This window comes from Anopheles funestus, assembly GCF_943734845.2.
Source record: "Anopheles funestus chromosome X unlocalized genomic scaffold, idAnoFuneDA-416_04 X_unloc_36, whole genome shotgun sequence".
Taxonomy (NCBI): domain Eukaryota; kingdom Metazoa; phylum Arthropoda; class Insecta; order Diptera; family Culicidae; genus Anopheles; species Anopheles funestus.
In genome coordinates this window covers 221,311-243,096 of record NW_026045161.1, presented here as the reverse complement: position 1 = coordinate 243,096, position 21,786 = coordinate 221,311, and the positions used below count along the sequence as shown (strand labels likewise).

Sequence of the window (21,786 nt, the reverse complement as noted above, 5' to 3'; positions counted from 1 at the left end):
GATCTTTCCAAATCTGTGTTACAATTGAAGATCCATTGGAAACTGACCGAGTTATAAGCATCCAAAGTGGCAAAATGAGGAATTTTTTAGGAAAAATTGAGAAAATTTTAAGTCTTTGTACCTCGAATAACTTTTTCCACAGACAACTTAGCACATCGGCGTAGAATAACTTTTGGTAGCTAATGACCAGATCTATCCAAATATGTGCTACAATTGAAGATCCATTGGAAACTGACCGAGTTATAAGCATCCAAAGTGGCAAAATGAGGAATTTTTTTGGAAAAGTTGAGAAAATGTTAAGTCTTTGTACCTCGAATAACTTTTTCCACAGACAACTTAGCACATCGACGTAGAATAACTTTTGGTAGCTAATGACCAGATCTATCCAAATATGTGCTACAATTGAAGATCCATTGGAAACTGACCGAGTTATAAGCATCCAAAGTGGCAAAATGAGGAATTTTTTTGGAAAAGTTGAGAAAATGTTAAGTCTTTGTACCTCGAATAACTTTTTCCACAGACAACTTAGCACATCGGCGTAGAATAACTTTTGGTAGCTGATGACCAGATCTATCCAAATATGTGCTACAATTGAAGATCCATTGGAAACTGACCGAGTTATAAGCATCCAAAGTGGCAAAATGAGGAATTTTTTTTGGAAAAGTTGAGAAAATGTTAAGTCTTTGTACCTCGAATAACTTTTTCCACAGACAACTTAGCACATCGGCGTAGAATAACTTTTGGTAGCTAATGACCAGATCTATCCAAATATGTGCTACAATTGAAGATCCATTGGAAACTGACCGAGTTATAAGCATCCAAAGTGGAAAAATGAGGAATTTTTTTGGAAAAGTTGAGAAAATGTTAAGTCTTTGTACCTCGAATACCTTTTTCCACAGACAACTTAGCACATCGGCGTAGAATAACTTTTGGTAGCTAATGACCAGATCTATCCAAATATGTGCTACAATTGAAGATCCATTGGAAACTGACCGAGTTATAAGCACCTAAAGTGGCAAAATGAGGAATTTTTTTGGAAAAGTTGAGAAAATGTTAAGTCTTTGTACCTCGAATAACTTTTTCCACAGACAACTTAGCACATCGGCGTAGAATAACTTTTGGTAGCTAATGACCAGATCTATCCAAATATGTGCTACAATTGAAGATCCATTGGAAACTGACCGAGTTATAAGCATCCAAAGTGGAAAAATGAGGAATTTTTTTGGAAAAGTTGAGAAAATGTTAAGTCTTTGTACCTCGAATAACTTTTTCCACAGACAACTTAGCACATCGGCGTAGAATAACTTTTGGTAGTTAATAACCAGATCTATCCAAATATGTGCTACAATTGAAGATCCATTGGAAACTGACCGAGTTATAAGCATCCAAAGTGGCAAAATGAGGATTTTTTTGGAAAAGTTGAGAAAATGTTAAGTCTTTGTACCTCGAATAACTTTTTCCACAGACAACTTAGCACATCGGCGTAGAATAACTTTTGGTAGCTAATGACCAGATCTATCCAAATATGTGCTACAATTGAAGATCCATTGGAAACTGACCGAGTTATAAGCACCTAAAGTGGCAAAATGAGGAATTTTTTTGGAAAAGTTGAGAAAATGTTAAGTCTTTGTACCTCGAATAACTTTTTCCACAGACAACTTAGCACATCGGCGTAGAATAACTTTTGGTAGCTAATGACCAGATCTATCCAAATATGTGCTGCAATTGAAGATCCATTGGAAACTGACCGAGTTATAAGCATCCAAAGTGGCAAAATGAGGAATTTTTTTGGAAAAGTTGAGAAAATGTTAAGTCTTTGTACCTCGAATAACTTTTTCCACAGACAACTTAGCACATCGGCGTAGAATAACTTTTGGTAGCTAATGACCAGATCTATCCAAATATGTGCTGCAATTGAAGATCCATTGGAAACTGACCGAGTTATAAGCATCCAAAGTGGCAAAATTAGGAATTTTTTTGGAAAAGTTGAGAAAATGTTAAGTCTTTGTACCTCGAATAACTTTTTCCACAGACAACTTAGCACATCGGCGTAGAATAACTTTTGGTAGCTAATGACTAGATCTATCCAAATATGTGCTACAATTGAAGATCCATTGGAAACTGACCGAGTTATAAGCATCCAAAGTGGCAAAATGAGGAATTTTTTTGGAAAAGTTGAGAAAATGTTAAGTCTTTGTACCTCGAATAACTTTTTCCACAGACAACTTAGCACATCGGCGTAGAATAACTTTTGGTAGTTAATGACCAGATCTATCCAAATATGTGCTACAATTGAAGATCCATTGGAAACTGACCGAGTTATAAGCATCCAAAGTGGCAAAATGAGGAATTTTTTTGGAAAAGTTGAGAAAATGTTAAGTCTTTGTACCTCGAATAACTTTTTCCACAGACAACTTAGCACATCGGCGTAGAATAACTTTTGGTAGCTAATGACCAGATCTATCCAAATATGTGCTACAATTGAAGATCCATTGAAAACTGACCGAGTTATAAGCATCCAAAGTGGCAAAATGAGGAATTTTTTTGGAAAAGTTGAGAAAATGTTAAGTCTTTGTACCTCGAATAACTTTTTCCACAGACAACTTAGCACATCAGCGTAGAATAACTTTTAGTAGCTAATGACCAGATCTATCCAAATATGTGCTACAATTGAAGATCCATTGGAAACTGACCGAGTTATAGGCATCCAAAGTGGCAAAATGAGGAATTTTTTTGGAAAAGTTGAGAAAATGTTAAGTCTTTGTACCTCGAATAACTTTTTCCACAGACAACTTAGCACATCGACGTAGAATAACTTTTGGTAGCTAATGACCAGATCTATCCAAATATGTGCTACAATTGAAGATCCATTGGAAACTGACCGAGTTATAAGCATCCAAAGTGGCAAAATGAGGATTTTTTTGGAAAAGTTGAGAAAATGTTAAGTCTTTGTACCTCGAATAACTTTTTCCACAGACAACTTAGCACATCGGCGTAGAATAACTTTTGGTAGCTAATGACCAGATCTATCCAAATATGTGCTACAATTGAAGATCCATTGGAAACTGACCGAGTTATAAGCATCCAAAGTGGCAAAATGAGGAATTTTTTTGGAAAAATTGAGAAAATGTTAAGTCTTTGTACCTCGAATAACTTTTTCCACAGACAACTTAGCACATCGGCGTAGCATAACTTTTAGTAGCTAATGACCAGATCTATCCAAATATGTGCTACAATTGAAGATCCATTGGAAACTGACCGAGTTATAAGCATCCAAAGTGGCAAAATGAGGATTTTTTTTGGAAAAGTTGAGAAAATGTTAAGTCTTTGTACCTCGAATAACTTTTTCCACAGACAACTTAGCACATCGGCGTAGAATAACTTTTGGTAGCTAATGACCAGATCTATCCAAATATGTGCTACAATTGAAGATCCATTGGAAACTGACCGAGTTATAAGCATCCAAAGTGGCAAAATGAGGAATTTTTTTGGAAAAATTGAGAAAATGTTAAGTCTTTGTACCTCGAATAACTTTTTCCACAGACAACTTAGCACATCGGCGTAGCATAACTTTTAGTAGCTAATGACCAGATCTATCCAAATATGTGCTACAATTGAAGATCCATTGGAAACTGACCGAGTTATAAGCATCCAAAGTGGCAAAATGAGGAATTTTTTTGGAAAAGTTGAGAAAATGTTAAGTCTTTGTACCTCGAATAACTTTTTCCACAGACAACTTAGCACATCGGCGTAGAATAACTTTTGGTAGCTAATGACCAGATCTATCTAAATATGTGCTACAATTGAAGATCCATTGGAAACTGACCGAGTTATAAGCATCCAAAGTGGCAAAATGAGGATTTTTTTTGGAAAAGTTGAGAAAATGTTAAGTCTTTGTACCTCGAATAACTTTTTCTACAGACAACTTAGCACATCGGCGTAGAATAACTTTTGGTAGCTGATGAGCAGATCTTTCCAAATCGGTGTTACAATTGAAGATCCATTGGAAACTGACCGAGTTATAAGCATCCAAAGTGGCAAAATGAGGAATTTTTTAGGAAAAATTGAGAAAATTTTAGGTCTTTGTACCTCGAATAACTTTTTCCACAGACAACTTAGCACATCGGCGTAGAATAACTTTTGGTAGCTGATGAGCAGATCTTTCCAAATCTGTGTTACAATTGAAGATCCATTGGAAACTGACCGAGTTATAAGCATCCAAAGTGGCAAAATGAGGAATTTTTTAGGAAAAGTTGAGAAAATGTTAAGTCTTTGTACCTCGAATAACTTTTTCCACAGACAACTTAGCACATCGGCGTAGAATAACTTTTGGTAGCTAATGACCAGATCTATCCAAATATGTGCTACAATTGAAGATCCATTGGAAACTGACCGAGTTATAAGCATCCAAAGTGGCAAAATGAGGAATTTTTTTGGAAAAGTTGAGAAAATGTTAAGTCTTTGTACCTCGAATAACTTTTTCCACAGACAACTTAGCACATCGACGTAGAATAACTTTTGGTAGCTAATGACCAGATCTATCCAAATATGTGCTACAATTGAAGATCCATTGGAAACTGACCGAGTTATAAGCATCCAAAGTGGCAAAATGAGGAATTTTTTTGGAAAAGTTGAGAAAATGTTAAGTCTTTGTACCTCGAATAACTTTTTCCACAGACAACTTAGCACATCGGCGTAGAATAACTTTTGGTAGCTGATGACCAGATCTATCCAAATATGTGCTACAATTGAAGATCCATTGGAAACTGACCGAGTTATAAGCATCCAAAGTGGCAAAATGAGGAATTTTTTTTGGAAAAGTTGAGAAAATGTTAAGTCTTTGTACCTCGAATAACTTTTTCCACAGACAACTTAGCACATCGGCGTAGAATAACTTTTGGTAGCTAATGACCAGATCTATCTAAATATGTGCTGCAATTGAAGATCCATTGGAAACTGACCGAGTTATAAGCATCCAAAGTGGCAAAATGAGGATTTTTTTTGGAAAAGTTGAGAAAATGTTAAGTCTTTGTACCTCGAATAACTTTTTCCACAGACAACTTAGCACATCGGCGTAGAATAACTTTTGCTAGCTAATGACCAGATCTATCCAAATATGTGCTACAATTGAAGATCCATTGGAAACTGACCGAGTTATAAGCATCCAAAGTGGAAAAATGAGGAATTTTTTTGGAAAAGTTGAGAAAATGTTAAGTCTTTGTACCTCGAATACCTTTTTCCACAGACAACTTAGCACATCGGCGTAGAATAACTTTTGGTAGCTAATGACCAGATCTATCCAAATATGTGCTACAATTGAAGATCCATTGGAAACTGACCGAGTTATAAGCACCTAAAGTGGCAAAATGAGGAATTTTTTTGGAAAAGTTGAGAAAATGTTAAGTCTTTGTACCTCGAATAACTTTTTCCACAGACAACTTAGCACATCGGCGTAGAATAACTTTTGGTAGCTAATGACCAGATCTATCCAAATATGTGCTACAATTGAAGATCCATTGGAAACTGACCGAGTTATAAGCATCCAAAGTGGAAAAATGAGGAATTTTTTTGGAAAAGTTGAGAAAATGTTAAGTCTTTGTACCTCGAATAACTTTTTCCACAGACAACTTAGCACATCGGCGTAGAATAACTTTTGGTAGTTAATAACCAGATCTATCCAAATATGTGCTACAATTGAAGATCCATTGGAAACTGACCGAGTTATAAGCATCCAAAGTGGCAAAATGAGGATTTTTTTGGAAAAGTTGAGAAAATGTTAAGTCTTTGTACCTCGAATAACTTTTTCCACAGACAACTTAGCACATCGGCGTAGAATAACTTTTGGTAGCTAATGACCAGATCTATCCAAATATGTGCTACAATTGAAGATCCATTGGAAACTGACCGAGTTATAAGCACCTAAAGTGGCAAAATGAGGAATTTTTTTTGGAAAAGTTGAGAAAATGTTAAGTCTTTGTACCTCGAATAACTTTTTCCACAGACAACTTAGCACATCGGCGTAGAATAACTTTTGGTAGCTAATGACCAGATCTATCCAAATATGTGCTGCAATTGAAGATCCATTGGAAACTGACCGAGTTATAAGCATCCAAAGTGGCAAAATGAGGAATTTTTTTGGAAAAGTTGAGAAAATGTTAAGTCTTTGTACCTCGAATAACTTTTTCCACAGACAACTTAGCACATCGGCGTAGAATAACTTTTGGTAGCTAATGACCAGATCTATCCAAATATGTGCTGCAATTGAAGATCCATTGGAAACTGACCGAGTTATAAGCATCCAAAGTGGCAAAATGAGGAATTTTTTTGGAAAAGTTGAGAAAATGTTAAGTCTTTGTACCTCGAATAACTTTTTCCACAGACAACTTAGCACATCGGCGTAGAATAACTTTTGGTAGCTAATGACCAGATCTATCCAAATATGTGCTGCAATTGAAGATCCATTGGAAACTGACCGAGTTATAAGCATCCAAAGTGGCAAAATGAGGATTTTTTTGGAAAAGTTGAGAAAATGTTAAGTCTTTGTACCTCGAATAACTTTTTCCACAGACAACTTAGCACATCGGCGTAGAATAACTTTTGCTAGCTAATGACCAGATCTATCCAAATATGTGCTACAATTGAAGATCCATTGGAAACTGACCGAGTTATAAGCACCTAAAGTGGCAAAATGAGGAATTTTTTTGGAAAAGTTGAGAAAATGTTAAGTCTTTGTACCTCGAATAACTTTTTCCACAGACAACTTAGCACATCGGCGTAGAATAACTTTTGGTAGCTAATGACCAGATCTATCCAAATATGTGCTACAATTGAAGATCCATTGGAAACTGACCGAGTTATAAGCATCCAAAGTGGAAAAATGAGGAATTTTTTTGGAAAAGTGGAGAAAATGTTAAGTCTTTGTACCTCGAATAACTTTTTCCACAGACAACTTAGCACATCGGCGTAGAATAACTTTTGGTAGCTAATGACCAGATCTATCCAAATATGTGCTACAATTGAAGATCCTTTGGAAACTGACCGAGTTATAAGCACCTAAAGTGGCAAAATGAGGAATTTTTTTGGAAAAGTTGAGAAAATGTTAAGTCTTTGTACCTCGAATAACTTTTTCCACAGACAACTTAGCACATCGGCGTAGAATAACTTTTGGTAGCTAATGACCAGATCTATCCAAATATGTGCTGCAATTGAAGATCCATTGGAAACTGACCGAGTTATAAGCATCCAAAGTGGCAAAATGAGGAATTTTTTTGGAAAAGTTGAGAAAATGTTAAGTCTTTGTACCTCGAATAACTTTTTCCACAGACAACTTAGCACATCGGCGTAGAATAACTTTTGGTAGCTAATGACCAGATCTATCCAAATATGTGCTACAATTGAAGATCCATTGGAAACTGACCGAGTTATAAGCACCTAAAGTGGCAAAATGAGGAATTTTTTTGGAAAAGTTGAGAAAATGTTAAGTCTTTGTACCTCGAATAACTTTTTCCACAGACAACTTAGCACATCGACGTAGAATAACTTTTGGTAGCTAATGACCAGATCTATCCAAATATGTGCTACAATTGAAGATCCATTGGAAACTGACCGAGTTATAAGCATCCAAAGTGGCAAAATGAGGATTTTTTTGGAAAAGTTGAGAAAATGTTAAGTCTTTGTACCTCGAATAACTTTTTTCCACAGACAACTTAGCACATCGGCGTAGAATAACTTTTGGTAGCTAATGACCAGATCTATCCAAATATGTGCTACAATTGAAGATCCATTGGAAACTGACCGAGTTATAAGCATCCAAAGTGGCAAAATGAGGAATTTTTTTGGAAAAGTTGAGAAAATGTTAAGTCTTTGTACCTCGAATAACTTTTTCCACAGACAACTTAGCACATCGGCGTAGAATAACTTTTGGTAGCTAATGACCAGATCTATCCAAATATGTGCTACAATTGAAGATCCATTGGAAACTGACCGAGTTATAAGCATCCAAAGTGGCAAAATGAGGAATTTTTTTGGAAAAGTTGAGAAAATGTTAAGTCTTTGTACCTCGAATAACTTTTTCCACAGACAACTTAGCACATCGGCGTAGAATAACTTTTGGTAGCTAATGACCAGATCTATCCAAATATGTGCTACAATTGAAGATCCATTGGAAACTGACCGAGTTATAAGCATCCAAAGTGGAAAAATGAGGAATTTTTTTGGAAAAGTTGAGAAAATGTTAAGTCTTTGTACCTCGAATAACTTTTTCCACAGACAACTTAGCACATCGGCGTAGAATAACTTTTGGTAGCTAATGACCAGATCTATCCAAATATGTGCTACAATTGAAGATCCATTGGAAACTGACCGAGTTATAAGCATCCAAAGTGGCAAAATGAGGATTTTTTTGGAAAAGTTGAGAAAATGTTAAGTCTTTGTACCTCGAATAACTTTTTCCACAGACAACTTAGCACATCGGCGTAGAATAACTTTTGGTAGCTAATGACCAGATCTATCCAAATATGTGCTACAATTGAAGATCCTTTGGAAACTGACCGAGTTATAAGCACCTAAAGTGGCAAAATGAGGAATTTTTTTGGAAAAGTTGAGAAAATGTTAAGTCTTTGTACCTCGAATAACTTTTTCCACAGACAACTTAGCACATCGGCGTAGAATAACTTTTGGTAGCTAATGACCAGATCTATCCAAATATGTGCTGCAATTGAAGATCCATTGGAAACTGACCGAGTTATAAGCATCCAAAGTGGCAAAATGAGGAATTTTTTTGGAAAAGTTGAGAAAATGTTAAGTCTTTGTACCTCGAATAACTTTTTCCACAGACAACTTAGCACATCGGCGTAGAATAACTTTTGGTAGCTAATGACCAGATCTATCCAAATATGTGCTGCAATTGAAGATCCATTGGAAACTGACCGAGTTATAAGCATCCAAAGTGGCAAAATGAGGAATTTTTTTGGAAAAGTTGAGAAAATGTTAAGTCTTTGTACCTCGAATAACTTTTTCCACAGACAACTTAGCACATCGGCGTAGAATAACTTTTGGTAGCTAATGACCAGATCTATCCAAATATGTGCTACAATTGAAGATCCATTGGAAACTGACCGAGTTATAAGCACCTAAAGTGGCAAAATGAGGAATTTTTTTGGAAAAGTTGAGAAAATGTTAAGTCTTTGTACCTCGAATAACTTTTTCCACAGACAACTTAGCACATCGACGTAGAATAACTTTTGGTAGCTAATGACCAGATCTATCCAAATATGTGCTACAATTGAAGATCCATTGGAAACTGACCGAGTTATAAGCATCCAAAGTGGCAAAATGAGGATTTTTTTGGAAAAGTTGAGAAAATGTTAAGTCTTTGTACCTCGAATAACTTTTTCCACAGACAACTTAGCACATCGGCGTAGAATAACTTTTGCTAGCTAATGACCAGATCTATCCAAATATGTGCTACAATTGAAGATCCATTGGAAACTGACCGAGTTATAAGCATCCAAAGTGGCAAAATGAGGAATTTTTTTGGAAAAGTTGAGAAAATGTTAAGTCTTTGTACCTCGAATAACTTTTTCCACAGACAACTTAGCACATCGGCGTAGAATAACTTTTGGTAGCTAATGACCAGATCTATCCAAATATGTGCTACAATTGAAGATCCATTGGAAACTGACCGAGTTATAAGCATCCAAAGTGGCAAAATGAGGAATTTTTTTGGAAAAGTTGAGAAAATGTTAAGTCTTTGTACCTCGAATAACTTTTTCCACAGACAACTTAGCACATCGGCGTAGAATAACTTTTGGTAGCTAATGACCAGATCTATCCAAATATGTGCTACAATTGAAGATCCATTGGAAACTGACCGAGTTATAAGCATCCAAAGTGGAAAAATGAGGAATTTTTTTGGAAAAGTTGAGAAAATGTTAAGTCTTTGTACCTCGAATAACTTTTTCCACAGACAACTTAGCACATCGGCGTAGAATAACTTTTGGTAGCTAATGACCAGATCTATCCAAATATGTGCTACAATTGAAGATCCATTGGAAACTGACCGAGTTATAAGCATCCAAAGTGGCAAAATGAGGATTTTTTTGGAAAAGTTGAGAAAATGTTAAGTCTTTGTACCTCGAATAACTTTTTCCACAGACAACTTAGCACATCGGCGTAGAATAACTTTTGGTAGCTAATGACCAGATCTATCCAAATATGTGCTACAATTGAAGATCCTTTGGAAACTGACCGAGTTATAAGCACCTAAAGTGGCAAAATGAGGAATTTTTTTGGAAAAGTTGAGAAAATGTTAAGTCTTTGTACCTCGAATAACTTTTTCCACAGACAACTTAGCACATCGGCGTAGAATAACTTTTGGTAGCTAATGACCAGATCTATCCAAATATGTGCTGCAATTGAAGATCCATTGGAAACTGACCGAGTTATAAGCATCCAAAGTGGCAAAATGAGGAATTTTTTTGGAAAAGTTGAGAAAATGTTAAGTCTTTGTACCTCGAATAACTTTTTCCACAGACAACTTAGCACATCGGCGTAGAATAACTTTTGGTAGCTAATGACCAGATCTATCCAAATATGTGCTGCAATTGAAGATCCATTGGAAACTGACCGAGTTATAAGCATCCAAAGTGGCAAAATGAGGATTTTTTTGGAAAAGTTGAGAAAATGTTAAGTCTTTGTACCTCGAATAACTTTTTCCACAGACAACTTAGCACATCGGCGTAGAATAACTTTTGGTAGCTAATGACCAGATCTATCCAAATATGTGCTACAATTGAAGATCCATTGGAAACTGACCGAGTTATAAGCACCTAAAGTGGCAAAATGAGGAATTTTTTTGGAAAAGTTGAGAAAATGTTAAGTCTTTGTACCTCGAATAACTTTTTCCACAGACAACTTAGCACATCGGCGTAGAATAACTTTTGGTAGCTAATGACCAGATCTATCCAAATATGTGCTACAATTGAAGATCCATTGGAAACTGACCGAGTTATAAGCACCTAAAGTGGCAAAATGAGGAATTTTTTTGGAAAAGTTGAGAAAATGTTAAGTCTTTGTACCTCGAATAACTTTTTCCACAGACAACTTAGCACATCGGCGTAGAATAACTTTTGGTAGCTAATGACCAGATCTATCCAAATATGTGCTGCAATTGAAGATCCATTGGAAACTGACCGAGTTATAAGCATCCAAAGTGGCAAAATGAGGAATTTTTTTGGAAAAGTTGAGAAAATGTTAAGTCTTTGTACCTCGAATAACTTTTTCCACAGACAACTTAGCACATCGGCGTAGAATAACTTTTGGTAGCTAATGACCAGATCTATCCAAATATGCGCTACAATTGAAGATCCATTGGAAACTGACCGAGTTATAAGCACCTAAAGTGGAAAAATGAGGAATTTTTTTGGAAAAGTTGAGAAAATGTTAAGTCTTTGTACCTCGAATAACTTTTTCCACAGACAACTTAGCACATCGGCGTAGAATAACTTTTGGTAGTTAATAACCAGATCTATCCAAATATGTGCTACAATTGAAGATCCATTGGAAACTGACCGAGTTATAAGCATCCAAAGTGGCAAATGAGGAATTTTTTTGGAAAAGTTGAGAAAATGTTAAGTCTTTGTACCTCGAATAACTTTTTCCACAGACAACTTAGCACATCGGCGTAAAATAACTTTTGGTAGCTAATGACCAGATCTATCCAAATATGTGCTACAATTGAAGATCCATTGGAAACTGACCGAGTTATAAGCATCCAAAGTGGCAAATGAGGAATTTTTTTGGAAAAGTTGAGAAAATGTTAAGTCTTTGTACCTCGAATAACTTTTTCCACAGACAACTTAGCACATCGGCGTAGAATAACTTTTGGTAGCTAATGACCCTATCTATCCAAATATGTGCTGCAATTGAAGATCCATTGGAAACTGACCGAGTTATAAGCATCCAAAGTGGCAAAATGAGGAATTTTTTTGGAAAAGTTGAGAAAATGTTAAGTCTTTGTACCTCGAATAACTTTTTCCACAGACAACTTAGCACATCGGCGTAGAATAACTTTTGGTAGCTAATGACCAGATCTATCCAAATATGTGCTGCAATTGAAGATCCATTGGAAACTGACCGAGTTATAAGCATCCAAAGTGGCAAAATGAGGAATTTTTTTGGAAAAGTTGAGAAAATGTTAAGTCTTTGTACCTCGAATAACTTTTTCCACAGACAACTTAGCACATCGGCGTAGAATAACTTTTGGTAGCTAATGACCAGATCTATCCAAATATGTGCTACAATTGAAGATCCATTGGAAACTGACCGAGTTATAAGCATCCAAAGTGGCAAAATGAGGAATTTTTTTTGGAAAAGTTGAGAAAATGTTAAGTCTTTGTACCTCGAATAACTTTTTCCACAGACAACTTAGCACATCGACGTAGAATAACTTTTGGTAGCTAATGACCAGATCTATCCAAATATGTGCTACAATTGAAGATCCATTGGAAACTGACCGAGTTATAAGCATCCAAAGTGGCAAAATGAGGATTTTTTTGGAAAAGTTGAGAAAATGTTAAGTCTTTGTACCTCGAATAACTTTTTCCACAGACAACTTAGCACATCGGCGTAGAATAACTTTTGCTAGCTAATGACCAGATCTATCCAAATATGTGCTACAATTGAAGATCCATTGGAAACTGACCGAGTTATAAGCATCCAAAGTGGCAAAATGAGGAATTTTTTTGGAAAAGTTGAGAAAATGTTAAGTCTTTGTACCTCGAATAACTTTTTCCACAGACAACTTAGCACATCGGCGTAGAATAACTTTTGGTAGCTAATGACCAGATCTATCCAAATATGTGCTACAATTGAAGATCCATTGGAAACTGACCGAGTTATAAGCATCCAAAGTGGCAAAATGAGGAATTTTTTTGGAAAAGTTGAGAAAATGTTAAGTCTTTGTACCTCGAATAACTTTTTCCACAGACAACTTAGCACATCGGCGTAGAATAACTTTTGGTAGCTAATGACCAGATCTATCCAAATATGTGCTACAATTGAAGATCCATTGGAAACTGACCGAGTTATAAGCATCCAAAGTGGCAAAATGAGGAAATTTTTTGGAAAAGTTGAGAAAATGTTAAGTCTTTGTACCTCGAATAACTTTTTCCACAGACAACTTAGCACATCGGCGTAGAATAACTTTTGGTAGCTAATGACCAGATCTATCCAAATATGTGCTACAATTGAAGATCCATTGGAAACTGACCGAGTTATAAGCATCCAAAGTGGCAAAATGAGGATTTTTTTGGAAAAGTTGAGAAAATGATAAGTCTTTGTACCTCGAATAACTTTTTCCACAGACAACTTAGCACATCGGCGTAGAATAACTTTTGGTAGCTAATGACCAGATCTATCCAAATATGTGCTACAATTGAAGATCCATTGGAAACTGACCGAGTTATAAGCATCCAAAGTGGCAAAATGAGGAATTTTTTGGAAAAGTTGAGAAAATGTTAAGTCTTTGTACCTCGAATAACTTTTTCCACAGACAACTTAGCACATCGGCGTAGAATAACTTTTGGTAGCTAATGACCAGATCTATCCAAATATGTGCTACAATTGAAGATCCATTGGAAACTGACCGAGTTATAAGGATCCAAAGTGGCAAAATGAGGAATTTTTTTAGAAAAATTGAGAAAATGTTAAGTCTTTGTACCTCAAATAACTTTTTCCACAGACAACTTAGCACATCGACGTAGAATAACTTCTGGTAGCTAATGACCAGATCTATCCAAATATGTGCTACAATTGAAGATCCATTGGAAACTGACCGAGTTATAAGCATCCAAAGTGGCAAAATGAGGAATTTTTTGGAAAAGTTGAGAAAATGTTAAGTCTTTGTACCTCGAATAACTTTTTCCACAGACAACTTAGCACATCGGCGTAGAATAACTTTTGGTAGCTAATGACCAGATCTATCCAAATATGTGCTACAATTGAAGATCCATTGGAAACTGACCGAGTTATAAGCATCCAAAGTGGCAAAATGAGGAATTTTTTTAGAAAAATTGAGAAAATGTTAAGTCTTTGTACCTCAAATAACTTTTTCCACAGACAACTTAGCACATCGGCGTAGAATAACTTTTGGTAGCTAATGACCAGATCTATCCAAATATGTGCTACAATTGAAGATCCATTGGAAACTGTCCGAGTTATAAGCATCCAAAGTGGCAAAATGAGGAATTTTTTTGGAAAAGTTGAGAAAATGTTAAGTCTTTGTACCTCAAATAACTTTTTCCACAGACAACTTAGCACATCGGCGTAGAATAACTTTTGGTAGCTAATGACCAGATCTATCCAAATATGTGCTACAATTGAAGATCCATTGGAAACTGACCGAGTTATAAGCATCCAAAGTGGCAAAATGAGGAATTTTTTGGAAAAGTTGAGAAAATGTTAAGTCTTTGTACCTCGAATAACTTTTTCCACAGACAACTTAGCACATCGGCGTAGAATAACTTTTGGTAGCTAATGACCAGATCTATCCAAATATGTGCTACAATTGAAGATCCATTGGAAACTGACCGAGTTATAAGCACCTAAAGTGGCAAAATGAGGAATTTTTTTGGAAAAGTTGAGAAAATGTTAAGTCTTTGTACCTCGAATAACTTTTTTCACAGACAACTTAGCACATCGGCGTAGAATAACTTTTGGTAGCTAATGACCAGATCTATCCAAATATGTGCTACAATTGAAGATCCATTGGAAACTGACCGAGTTATAAGCACCTAAAGTGGCAAAATGAGGAATTTTTTTGGAAAAGTTGAGAAAATGTTAAGTCTTTGTACCTCGAATAACTTTTTCCACAGACAACTTAGCACATCGGCGTAGAATAACTTTTGGTAGTTAATAACCAGATCTATCCAAATATGTGCTACAATTGAAGATCCATTGGAAACTGACCGAGTTATAAGCATCCAAAGTGGCAAAATGAGGATTTTTTTGGAAAAGTTGAGAAAATGTTAAGTCTTTGTACCTCGAATAACTTTTTCCACAGACAACTTAGCACATCGGCGTAGAATAACTTTTGGTAGCTAATGACCAGATCTATCCAAATATGTGCTACAATTGAAGATCCATTGGAAACTGACCGAGTTATAAGCACCTAAAGTGGCAAAATGAGGAATTTTTTTGGAAAAGTTGAGAAAATGTTAAGTCTTTGTACCTCGAATAACTTTTTCCACAGACAACTTAGCACATCGGCGTAGAATAACTTTTGGTAGCTAATGACCAGATCTATCCAAATATGTGCTGCAATTGAAGATCCATTGGAAACTGACCGAGTTATAAGCATCCAAAGTGGCAAAATGAGGAATTTTTTTGGAAAAGTTGAGAAAATGTTAAGTCTTTGTACCTCGAATAACTTTTTCCACAGACAACTTAGCACATCGGCGTAGAATAACTTTTGGTAGCTAATGACCAGATCTATCCAAATATGTGCTGCAATTGAAGATCCATTGGAAACTGACCGAGTTATAAGCATCCAAAGTGGCAAAATGAGGAATTTTTTTGGAAAAGTTGAGAAAATGTTAAGTCTTTGTACCTCGAATAACTTTTTCCACAGACAACTTAGCACATCGGCGTAGAATAACTTTTGGTAGCTAATGACCAGATCTATCCAAATATGTGCTACAATTGAAGATCCATTGGAAACTGACCGAGTTATAAGCATCCAAAGTGGCAAAATGAGGAATTTTTTTAGAAAAATTGAGAAAATGTTAAGTCTTTGTACCTCAAATAACTTTTTCCACAGACAACTTAGCACATCGGCGTAGAATAACTTTTGGTAGCTAATGACCAGATCTATCCAAATATGTGCTACAATTGAAGATCCATTGGAAACTGACCGAGTTATAAGCATCCAAAGTGGAAAAATGAGGAATTTTTTTGGAAAAGTTGAGAAAATGTTAAGTCTTTGTACCTCGAATAACTTTTTCCACAGACAACTTAGCACATCGGCGTAGAATAACTTTTGGTAGCTAATGACCAGATCTATCCAAATATGTGCTACAATTGAAGATCCATTGGAAACTGACCGAGTTATAAGCATCCAAAGTGGCAAAATGAGGATTTTTTTGGAAAAGTTGAGAAAATGTTAAGTCTTTGTACCTCGAATAACTTTTTCCACAGACAACTTAGCACATCGGCGTAGAATAACTTTTGCTAGCTAATGACCAGATCTATCCAAATATGTGCTACAATTGAAGATCCATTGGAAACTGACCGAGTTATAAGCACCTAAAGTGGCAAAATGAGGAATTTTTTTGGAAAAGTTGAGAAAATGTTAAGTCTTTGTACCTCGAATAACTTTTTCCACAGACAACTTAGCACATCGGCGTAGAATAACTTTTGGTAGCTAATGACCAGATCTATCCAAATATGTGCTACAATTGAAGATCCATTGGAAACTGACCGAGTTATAAGCATCCAAAGTGGAAAAATGAGGAATTTTTTTGGAAAAGTGGAGAAAATGTTAAGTCTTTGTACCTCGAATAACTTTTTCCACAGACAACTTAGCACATCGGCGTAGAATAACTTTTGGTAGCTAATGACCAGATCTATCCAAATATGTGCTACAATTGAAGATCCTTTGGAAACTGACCGAGTTATAAGCACCTAAAGTGGCAAAATGAGGAATTTTTTTGGAAAAGTTGAGAAAATGTTAAGTCTTTGTACCTCGAATAACTTTTTCCACAGACAACTTAGCACATCGGCGTAGAATAACTTTTGGTAGCTAATGACCAGATCTATCCAAATATGTGCTGCAATTGAAGATCCATTGGAAACTGACCGAGTTATAAGCATCCAAAGTGGCAAAATGAGGAATTTTTTTGGAAAAGTTGAGAAAATGTTAAGTCTTTGTACCTCGAATAACTTTTTCCACAGACAACTTAGCACATCGGCGTAGAATAACTTTTGGTAGCTAATGACCAGATCTATCCAAATATGTGCTACAATTGAAGATCCATTGGAAACTGACCGAGTTATAAGCACCTAAAGTGGCAAAATGAGGAATTTTTTTGGAAAAGTTGAGAAAATGTTAAGTCTTTGTACCTCGAATAACTTTTTCCACAGACAACTTAGCACATCGACGTAGAATAACTTTTGGTAGCTAATGACCAGATCTATCCAAATATGTGCTACAATTGAAGATCCATTGGAAACTGACCGAGTTATAAGCATCCAAAGTGGCAAAATGAGGATTTTTTTGGAAAAGTTGAGAAAATGTTAAGTCTTTGTACCTCGAATAACTTTTTCCACAGACAACTTAGCACATCGGCGTAGAATAACTTTTGCTAGCTAATGACCAGATCTATCCAAATATGTGCTACAATTGAAGATCCATTGGAAACTGACCGAGTTATAAGCATCCAAAGTGGCAAAATGAGGAATTTTTTTGGAAAAGTTGAGAAAATGTTAAGTCTTTGTACCTCGAATAACTTTTTCCACAGACAACTTAGCACATCGGCGTAGAATAACTTTTGGTAGCTAATGACCAGATCTATCCAAATATGTGCTACAATTGAAGATCCATTGGAAACTGACCGAGTTATAAGCATCCAAAGTGGCAAAATGAGGAATTTTTTTGGAAAAGTTGAGAAAATGTTAAGTCTTTGTACCTCGAATAACTTTTTCCACAGACAACTTAGCACATCGGCGTAGAATAACTTTTGGTAGCTAATGACCAGATCTATCCAAATATGTGCTACAATTGAAGATCCATTGGAAACTGACCGAGTTATAAGCATCCAAAGTGGAAAAATGAGTAATTTTTTTGGAAAAGTTGAGAAAATGTTAAGTCTTTGTACCTCGAATAACTTTTTCCACAGACAACTTAGCACATCGGCGTAGAATAACTTTTGGTAGCTAATGACCAGATCTATCCAAATATGTGCTACAATTGAAGATCCATTGGAAACTGACCGAGTTATAAGCATCCAAAGTGGCAAAATGAGGATTTTTTTGGAAAAGTTGAGAAAATGTTAAGTCTTTGTACCTCGAATAACTTTTTCCACAGACAACTTAGCACATCGGCGTAGAATAACTTTTGGTAGCTAATGACCAGATCTATCCAAATATGTGCTACAATTGAAGATCCTTCGGAAACTGACCGAGTTATAAGCACCTAAAGTGGCAAAATGAGGAATTTTTTTGGAAAAGTTGAGAAAATGTTAAGTCTTTGTACCTCGAATAACTTTTTCCACAGACAACTTAGCACATCGGCGTAGAATAACTTTTGGTAGCTAATGACCAGATCTATCCAAATATTTGCTGCAATTGAAGATCCATTGGAAACTGACCGAGTTATAAGCATCCAAAGTGGCAAAATGAGGAATTTTTTTGGAAAAGTTGAGAAAATGTTAAGTCTTTGTACCTCGAATAACTTTTTCCACAGACAACTTAGCACATCGGCGTAGAATAACTTTTGGTAGCTAATGACCAGATCTATCCAAATATGTGCTGCAATTGAAGATCCATTGGAAACTGACCGAGTTATAAGCATCCAAAGTGGCAAAATGAGGATTTTTTTGGAAAAGTTGAGAAAATGTTAAGTCTTTGTACCTCGAATAACTTTTTCCACAGACAACTTAGCACATCGGCGTAGAATAACTTTTGGTAGCTAATGACCAGATCTATCCAAATATGTGCTACAATTGAAGATCCATTGGAAACTGACCGAGTTATAAGCACCTAAAGTGGCAAAATGAGGAATTTTTTTGGAAAAGTTGAGAAAATGTTAAGTCTTTGTACCTCGAATAACTTTTTCCACAGACAACTTAGCACATCGGCGTAGAATAACTTTTGGTAGCTAATGACCAGATCTATCCAAATATGTGCTACAATTGAAGATCCATTGGAAACTGACCGAGTTATAAGCACCTAAAGTGGCAAAATGAGGAATTTTTTTGGAAAAGTTGAGAAAATGTTAAGTCTTTGTACCTCGAATAACTTTTTCCACAGACAACTTAGCACATCGGCGTAGAATAACTTTTGGTAGCTAATGACCAGATCTATCCAAATATGTGCTACAATTGAAGATCCATTGGAAACTGACCGAGTTATAAGCATCCAAAGTGGCAAAATGAGGAATTTTTTTGGAAAAGTTGAGAAAATGTTAAGTCTTTGTACCTCGAATAACTTTTTCCACAGACAACTTAGCACATCGGCGTAGAATAACTTTTGGTAGCTAATGACCAGATCTATCCAAATATGCGCTACAATTGAAGATCCATTGGAAACTGACCGAGTTATAAGCACCTAAAGTGGAAAAATGATGAATTTTTTTGGAAAAGTTGAGAAAATGTTAAGTCTTTGTACCTCGAATAACTTTTTCCACAGACAACTTAGCACATCGGCGTAGAATAACTTTTGGTAGTTAATAACCAGATCTATCCAAATATGTGCTACAATTGAAGATCCATTGGAAACTGACCGAGTTATAAGCATCCAAAGTGGCAAATGAGGAATTTTTTTGGAAAAGTTGAGAAAATGTTAAGTCTTTGTACCTCGAATAACTTTTTCCACAGACAACTTAGCACATCGGCGTAAAATAACTTTTGGTAGCTAATGACCAGATCTATCCAAATATGTGCTACAATTGAAGATCCATTGGAAACTGACCGAGTTATAAGCATCCAAAGTGGCAAATGAGGAATTTTTTTGGAAAAGTTGAGAAAATGTTAAGTCTTTGTACCTCGAATAACTTTTTCCACAGACAACTTAGCACATCGGCGTAGAATAACTTTTGGTAGCTAATGACCCTATCTATCCAAATATGTGCTGCAATTGAAGATCCATTGGAAACTGACCGAGTTATAAGCATCCAAAGTGGCAAAATGAGGAATTTTTTTGGAAAAGTTGAGAAAATGTTAAGTCTTTGTACCTCGAATAACTTTTTCCACAGACAACTTAGCACATCGGCGTAGAATAACTTTTGGTAGCTAATCACCAGATCTATCCAAATATGTGCTGCAATTGAAGATCCATTGGAAACTGACCGAGTTATAAGCATCCAAAGTGGCAAAATGAGGAATTTTTTTGGAAAAGTTGAGAAAATGTTAAGTCTTTGTACCTCGAATAACTTTTTCCACAGACAACTTAGCACATCGGCGTAGAATAACTTTTGGTAGCTAATGACCAGATCTATCCAAATATGTGCTACAATTGAAGATCCATTGGAAACTGACCGAGTTATAAGCACCTAAAGTGGCAAAATGAGGAATTTTTTTGGAAAAGTTGAGAAAATGTTAAGTCTTTGTACCTCGAATAACTTTTTCCACAGACAACTTAGCACATCGACGTAGAATAACTTTTGGTAGCTAATGACCAGATCTATCCAAATATGTGCTACAATTGAAGATTCATTGGAAACTGACCGAGTTATAAGCATCCAAAGTGGCAAAATGAGGATTTTTTTGGAAAAGTTGAGAAAATGTTAAGTCTTTGTACCTCGAATAACTTTTTCCACAGACAACTTAGCACATCGGCGTTGAATAACTTTTGCTAGCTAATGACCAGATCTATCCAAATATGTGCTACAATTGAAGATCCATTGGAAACTGACCGAGTTATAAGCATCCAAAGTGGCAAAATGAGGAATTTTTTTGGAAAAGTTGAGAAAATGTTAAGTCTTTGTACCTCGAATAACTTTTTCCACAGACAACTTAGCACATCGGCGTAGAATAACTTTTGGTAGCTAATGACCAGATCTATCCAAATATGTGCTACAATTGAAGATCCATTGGAAACTGACCGAGTTATAAGCATCCAAAGTGGCAAAATGAGGAATTTTTTTGGAAAAGTTGAGAAAATGTTAAGTCTTTGTACCTCGAATAACTTTTTCCACAGACAACTTAGCACATCGGCGTAGAATAACTTTTGGTAGCTAATGACCAGATCTATCCAAATATGTGCTACAATTGAAGATCCATTGGAAACTGACCGAGTTATAAGCATCCAAAGTGGCAAAATGAGGAAATTTTTTGGAAAAGTTGAGAAAATGTTAAGTCTTTGTACCTCGAATAACTTTTTCCACAGACAACTTAGCACATCGGCGTAGAATAACTTTTGGTAGCTAATGACCAGATCTATCCAAATATGTGCTACAATTGAAGATCCATTGGAAACTGACCGAGTTATAAGCATCCAAAGTGGCAAAATGAGGATTTTTTTGGAAAAGTTGAGAAAATGATAAGTCTTTGTACCTCGAATAACTTTTTCCACAGACAACTTAGCACATCGGCGTAGAATAACTTTTGGTAGCTAATGACCAGATCTATCCAAATATGTGCTACAATTGAAGATCCATTGGAAACTGACCGAGTTATAAGCATCCAAAGTGGCAAAATGAGGAATTTTTTTAGAAAAATTGAGAAAATGTTAAGTCTTTGTACCTCAAATAACTTTTTCCACAGACAACTTAGCACATCGGCGTAGAATAACTTTTGGTAGCTAATGACCAGATCTATCCAAATATGTGCTACAATTGAAGATCCATTGGAAACTGACCGAGTTATAAGCATCCAAAGTGGCAAAATGAGGAATTTTTTGGAAAAGTTGAGAAAATGTTAAGTCTTTGTACCTCGAATAACTTTTTCCACAGACAACTTAGCACATCGGCGTAGAATAACTTTTGGTAGCTAATGACCAGATCTATCCAAATATGTGCTACAATTGAAGATCCATTGGAAACTGACCGAGTTATAAGGATCCAAAGTGGCA

General features: G+C 35.9%; 1 protein-coding gene across 11 annotated transcripts; it reads right to left on the bottom strand.

Annotated features, from left to right (window-relative positions):
• Positions 1-44: 44 nt before the first annotated feature.
• On the bottom strand, positions 45-19,868 carry LOC125773495 (uncharacterized). 11 transcript variants are annotated; one of them, XR_007420149.1, is made up of 4 exons: positions 11,645-11,916; positions 4,090-5,035; positions 2,768-3,522; positions 45-121 (listed from the first exon to the last, which is right to left on the bottom strand). XR_007420149.1 is itself a non-coding variant. In XM_049444388.1 (3 exons), the coding sequence occupies exon 3, from the start codon at positions 2,516-2,518 to the stop codon at positions 1,574-1,576; it is 945 nt and encodes a 314-aa protein (XP_049300345.1). In that variant the 5' UTR covers positions 2,519-3,522; positions 7,492-7,679; positions 14,664-14,797; the 3' UTR covers positions 1,116-1,573. The 11 variants fall into 11 exon arrangements, 9 of the variants coding, with proteins under 9 accessions (XP_049300345.1, XP_049300343.1, XP_049300350.1 ...); XR_007420148.1 differs by having other exon boundaries at positions 64-121; positions 2,201-3,522; XM_049444388.1 differs by lacking the exons at positions 45-121; positions 4,090-5,035; positions 11,645-11,916 and adding exons at positions 7,492-7,679; positions 14,664-14,797 and having other exon boundaries at positions 1,116-3,522.
• Between the last annotated feature and the right edge of the window lie 1,918 nt (positions 19,869-21,786).

Excerpts from the sequence above, each read along its gene's own strand:
- LOC125773495 (XM_049444385.1), bottom strand. The coding sequence starts at position 4,785 with ATGCTTATAACTCGGTCAGTTTCCAATGGATCTTCAATTGTAGCACAT. Across the intron at positions 3,523-4,089 it reads TGTGGAAAAAGTTATTCGAG|GTACAAAGACTTAACATTTT; the intron begins GTACAAAGACCT and ends AAGTTATTCGAG.